We start from the raw sequence: 6,000 nt of genomic DNA, 5'->3' as shown, positions 1-6,000 counted from the left end.
AGGAAACTTTGCAAAACATGCTCTTTTAACATATTCTTATTTTTATCTCAATTTCCACCATTAAATTGTGTTGTGCATGAGGAATTTTATCCTGTGACCAATCAGAAATGTTTGACCGCCTTATGGAAAACGATTTTTTGGAGGATTATATATCTATATCTCATTGCATGTGTGAAATTTAGACTCAGCCATTTTAAATGTGCATATCTCAAAATGGTTGCATATTGTTATACGGTCCGTATGAATTGTGTCGTGAAAGATGCAATTCTGGAATGTGAGAAATGCTGTGGGTGCATCAAAACTACAAAAGGAAACACATGATTCCAACAGTTGCATTCATAGGAGGGAAATAGTTCCTTTAGGATTATTATATAAAATTGGAAGAGAAAAAATAACAATGCAAATGCTATAATGAGATGCAAATTAGCAAAGTGGCTGTTTGCCACCCTGATGCTTTATTTTCTTATGCAACATCAAGAATAGGGGCAGTTAGGAGTAAGTCTGCGGTTAAGGGCTGGGCCTTTCAACTGTCATTTCTACTCATTGCTTTCTTCAAATTACTATGTTTAAATCTATTGAATAACATCTGAGCTTTTAAAGTAGCTATAATCCCTGATCAGTGGTCTTCCATTCCATGTATCAGGAGTCAGCTAACCCAGATATAGAAATATAGAGTCAGGTTAAGACATTGTGGTCTGAGGATTTTTACAACTATTTAATCAATTACTTAAAAGTTATAAAGAAAATATGCCAATAGAGATGTAATGTGGGGGGCTTATAGAAAAGATCAAACAACAGCAAAACACATGATATGATTCCTGCCATTTGAAATCTAATTTGGCCCCTGGCCCCATACAATCTTGGGCCGGCTCTGGGTGGTGATTTCCTGATGTTTGGACCTTTGGTCCCGGATGGAAAGGACATGCTGCTGTCTCGTTGTTCAACCTGTCCCTCCTGTTCACTGCAGCCACACATACTTATCCCTTCCCCGTTTCTTTTGCGCTTCCTAATGTTGTGCACCGCTCTGGGGACACGCGTGGGTCCAGGTGAGCTCGCTCACACAAACAGACCCCCTCCCCCCATACACAGAGACTTATGCAGCAGTGCGCTCTGTTCTGCATGCACCTTCCTCTTTCTCTCTGCATATTGCTTTCATTATACATCTCTCTGACTAAAACACACACACAGACACACACACTCCTCCCTCCCGTGCAGAGCCTCTTGTCCGGCCCCCCTGATCTCTGTGTCCATTGGCTTGCGCTGGGTCTATTTCTAATGTCCAGCCCCCTCCTCTCCCTCACTCTCTCTCTCTAATGATCGTCCAATGGTGTTGTCTGTCCCTCCTCCCACTTCCCACTCCCACTCGGGTTCCTCGGCCCGGCCCATGTTTTTGTATGTCGGGTGTCCGTCCGCCGCCTGACGTTCAAGTTCGCCGGGAACGTCACGTCCGTGCACTTGAACTTGCACGGCTAGAAGGGGAGGGGTGGTGTGTGTGTGTGTGTAGGGGGGTGGTGGGGTGGGCTGGGGGGGTTGGAGGGGGGCTTTTGCCATTTTTTTTTTCAATCTCACTCCCCTTCTCTCTCTCTCCATCCACCTCACACTCTCTCTCTCTTTTTTCTCTACTCTCCTTTCTCAAAAAAGCCATGACGGCGATCCCGCGATCCATCCTCGCCTCCGCGCTTTCTTTCTATAATTTCTAATTTATTTTATCAATATATATCTCTATTTTTTTTTACTCCGTCTCCTCCACTTCCTCTGGTAGATGTCCAAGGCGTTGGATGAAGATCTTTTCTCTCTTTTTTCCCCCCTCCTCCTCTCCTGTCACCCCGGCATCTCCCCGATGTGATCCGCGCTGAACGCAGCCGCTGAACAGCCACCATGTCTCGCCGCAAGCAAGGCAAACCGCAGCACCTCAGCAAACGGGATTTCTCGCGTAAGTAGAAGCATCTGAAAAGAGAGTTAGAAACACTTTTGTCTCAGTTCGGTCATCTGAGAGCCAAGGTGGGACAAAAAAAGGTGTAGTGGTGGTGGGAAGGGGGATTGGACACCGGACACTAACTGGACTTTGCAGCACCGTGAGAAAGTCTGACACCTTCTGTGCGTAAAATAAAAGGCTACCTTCATGAAGAGGGAGAGAAAGAAAGAAAAAGTTTTGATGGACCGGTTTTAAGTTCTGCGGCTCTGACAGGCTGGTAAACCTTGGACTTGGACGCCTCTCTGATCGCTTCGGTCAGAGCGTGTCCTCTCCGCAGCGCACCGTGGACAGATCCCCCCATTAGAATATCGCTTTCTGCAGTGCGATCTCGTCCACACTGGCTCCTTTTGGACGCAAAGGAATGGAAATGGATAGTGGACTTTTTTGTTGTTGTTTTTTTTATTCGATTCTATAAACATCAGTTTATATTTATGTTTTAACAGTTTCATCCTTTTAGCTGCGCGTAAAGTTGATGCAGCGGTTTTTTTTTTAATATAAAATACAAAATACGCGACAAATACTCTGCAAAAATATGTATAAAAATCATAAAAATAATAAGGAACAGATCACAAAATACTTTTGAAAACATCAGCCAAATTTGTAAAAAAAAAAGTAATTATACTTGTAGTTTTTTTTTTAGGATAAAAAACTTTTATATCCGACAGAATCTGACTTTTACGCACTCCGTCCGTTTCTCATAAAATACCTGTTTGTGTATTTCGAGGGGATTTATTTGTCCAGAAAAAGGTGTCAAATGTGAGGAGAAGCGATGTTTGTGTTTTGAAAAACAGTTGTCAAAGTGTGCGCCACTCTTTGCGGAACATGCTCAATAAAACAGGAGCTCGTTCAGTTTAGCGCATCTTTAGGCGTCGGTGCTTAATTACCTTTGGAAATCGTTGATGGGCAGTCGCGTGTGTTTAGTTTGGAGATGCAGACATTGTGATGTGTGTCTGTGTGTGTGTGTGTGTGTGTGGGTGGGGGTGCGTGTGTGTTTCCTTCAGAGGGGGCGCAGCGCAGTGACAATGACCCTGAACTGTCGCTAGGAGGCAGAGCGCGCTTAGAAAAATCCAGCTCCAAACTTGAACCTGAGGAGTTTCACCCCCCCCCCCCCTTGTCTATACGGATTGATGTTTTGCGAGCTCTTTACAATACAGTGAGAGCGAACAAGACGTAAGGATGGGTGGGGGGGCTGAGAGAGTGAGGGAGCACCCCAAACAAGCCCCCCTTCCCCCATTTGGTCCTCACCACCTCCGGATCTACCTTTTTCCGTCTCTGCACACATGCACAAGTTTTTAATCCTCCTCAGCAATTCAGAGGTTGTCCGTTTATTACTCACAACATCAACAAATTTATTTCATGTCTTCTTTTTTCATTCCCATTCTTCCAATTTTACACACAATCAGATATATTCTTTAGATCAATAAAATGTAGGATTTAGCAATGTCCTGCACGTTGTTTATCCCCTTACTGTACCTTCTGTATTAATTTTTCTCTTTGTAGTGTTTTGAAGGAACAATCTAACTAAAAAAAAAAGCATGTTTCTGAAAGGTGATGTTACAAATCATGTTATGGCATGTGAATTTAGTGAGCAGCAGACATATCCCCTCTGCTCCTCTTCTTGTTTGCTCAGCTCTAAAATTAGACACAGATGAGTGGCTTCTGCTTGTTGCTGTAGAACAGATTTTTTTGTGTTTTGTTTAAGGCTGATTTACCTCCTTCCTTCAGCCTAGACGTTCTCTCTCAAATTCACCTTCATGTATCCGGAGAGTTTTCCACATAAGTTCCATTAATTTAAGAGGAAATGGATGATACCACACCTCCTTTCGTCCAACTTGCTTTGACCTAAAGTTTAATCAAAGACAGAGAATATTTTGGAAGCTGTGCTGCTTGGCCTGTAGAATCCACGTCCCAGTTTGATGTCGCTCAGGACCCTGGCATCCACATATTTCCTTGAGGGAGATGTACTCCAAATCACAATCCCCCCCCCCCTGTACGCACATACTTTCAGGCAGACACACGTGTGTGCACACGGAGCTGCGTCCCATCTCCCTGCCCCTCATACCGTTATCAGACCAAAATCTGTATCCAATCACCCGGACGGTGAAAATTAAAATCTATTTTTTGATTCTCAGTGGTCTTAAGTTCATTAAAATGTGAAATTGGTGGATGAGTAAAGAAGGTCAGCGCACATTAGGCTACTAGCTCAGAGTCAGACTCTTCACCTTGGACTGGAAGATTTTCTTTTAAAAGAGGGACACTGTTTAAGTCCCAGTTTGCTGCTTTGCTCTCTCCTTACTGCTCTCTGAGATCAACAAAACGATTCCTTAAAAAGCAGTTATGTCTGTGTTTTCTTCACCTTAGGAGAGAGAAATTGGGCTCGTATGAGCCTGAGCTCCAAGTGAAGCACACGTTATCGAAGCTGAGGGACAAGACAAACCAGCCCTCCTATACCCCCGTCTCTCCCCCTGTCTCTCCTTCTGTCTGCCCTGTCTTCCCCTCTCCTTTTGCAGCACATGTGCTGGATGTGTTTGTGACAATCCTCCGTGCTGATTAAAGGCTCAGCCCGTGTACAAACACGGACCGCCAAGTCAAAGTCATCCACATATTTAGGTTTTTCAACGCATCATTTTCTAAGCTCCCCCTGTCATTGGCTATAAAATTGTTATCTTTAAAGCCATGTGATTGGAGCTTTGCATCCATTCGGGATATTATTTCCCACCGTTTATTGCTGTGATCTGTGATTGAGATCCATCTTGCATTGTAATCATTTTTGCTGCATTTCATGCATTTCTATTATTACAAGGCCCATGTTCTCAGCCCCTTATTGTGTGAACCACATGTGAAGCTTTGTCTCTCTGTCGCTGATCCTCTGTGTGACAGCAGAAGGAATGTTTGGTCCCTCTCATCAGTTCGCAGCATGAGTTGTATCAATAGGTTGGAAAATAGGAATTTAAACATGAGTATCTAATTTCTATCCCCTCTGTCTCCGCAGCAGCTGAGCCCCTCTCCACGGCCGTCGTCTCGTCGGAGGAGCTGTCGGAGCGCTGCTCGGAGCACTCGGAGGACAGCGGCATTCTTAATGGGCACCACCCGGCCCCCTTGGTGGGTCGGCTGGCCCGGCTTGGTCCAGACTCTCATTCCTCTCCAGAGCAGGACCTCCTGACCTGTGGTCAGTGCCAGGCCACCTTTCCTCTGGCAGACATATTGCTCTTCATTGAGCACAAGAGGAAACGATGCCATGGCCCTCCCTGCCTCACCATAGGCAGGGGGCTGGACAAACCCCCTTCGCCCTCCCCAGGTTTGGCCCTCACCCCATCACCCGCTCTGAACACCCTGCGTGGCCGGAGACCAGTTGAAGTTGGGGTTCAGGCCACACTAGCAGATGAGGATGACGACAGGTTCTCATCGCCTCGAGGGATTTGTCCAAAACAGGAGCCCCTTCCAGGTAAACAGAGCAACTTGACCACCGCCAACTCTTTATGAAAACAGAAGCGCGGAGCTGCAGGAATCTGTACATTCAGAGCACTGGCTTGTGTATAGAAAAGGCTCTAAGCAGAACTACTTTAACTGTTCCATTTGTCATTTGGTGTAAAGTCAGTTTATATCTTAACTCACTAATGCTTCATGTTTTATCATGCTACAACAAGCAACCCTGTTATGCTGCTTCACTTGATCAAGGTTCCAAATGGACGCTTTTGTCTAAGAAAACACACCTTTGTTCTGCTGAGAGGGACTTCAGTAGAAGAAGGACTTTAATCAGCTTCATCTGCCACAATGTTTGTGTGCCTTTTTTCCTAGTCTGTGCAGCTAACCCACTGTGACCTATTCCCACTGGTCACTGCAAAGGAGACAGGGGTGCCCTTGAATTTTTGGTCCCACTGGCCACTGCATGTGTGTGTGTGTGTTGAGGATCTTTTTCCGATCAGTGTCTTTTAGTCTCAGGAGCAACTGCAGCTTGTCTCTGGGATTCTGTATTGTTAACTTCTCTTGCTCTGCCTTCCCTCCCTCTTAGGGTAGCATATTTT

The 6,000-nt window shown here is 45.2% G+C and overlaps 1 protein-coding gene across 2 annotated transcripts in view; it reads left to right on the top strand.

Annotated features, from left to right (window-relative positions):
• The first annotated feature begins 1,574 nt into the window (after positions 1-1,574).
• Positions 1,575-6,000, top strand: part of bcl11a (B-cell CLL/lymphoma 11A) — a 50,211-nt gene continuing 45,785 nt past the window's right edge. Inside the window, exons 1-2 of one of the 2 annotated variants that reach the window (XM_015369991.1) lie at positions 1,575-1,933; positions 4,971-5,420. In XM_015369991.1, coding sequence (XP_015225477.1) covers positions 1,879-1,933; positions 4,971-5,420 — 505 coding nt within the window. In that variant the 5' untranslated portion in view covers positions 1,575-1,878. Of the gene's footprint in view, positions 1,934-4,967; positions 5,421-6,000 lie in introns of both variants that reach the window. The other variant, XM_015369990.1, reaches the window with a different exon arrangement.

The sequence above is a fragment of the Cyprinodon variegatus genome, unplaced genomic scaffold (assembly GCF_000732505.1).
Source record: "Cyprinodon variegatus isolate N-32 unplaced genomic scaffold, C_variegatus-1.0 Scaffold40, whole genome shotgun sequence".
NCBI classification, from domain to species: domain Eukaryota; kingdom Metazoa; phylum Chordata; class Actinopteri; order Cyprinodontiformes; family Cyprinodontidae; genus Cyprinodon; species Cyprinodon variegatus.
The sequence above is the reverse complement of the archived record's forward strand: the minus strand, read 5'-3'. Positions and strand labels throughout refer to the sequence as shown.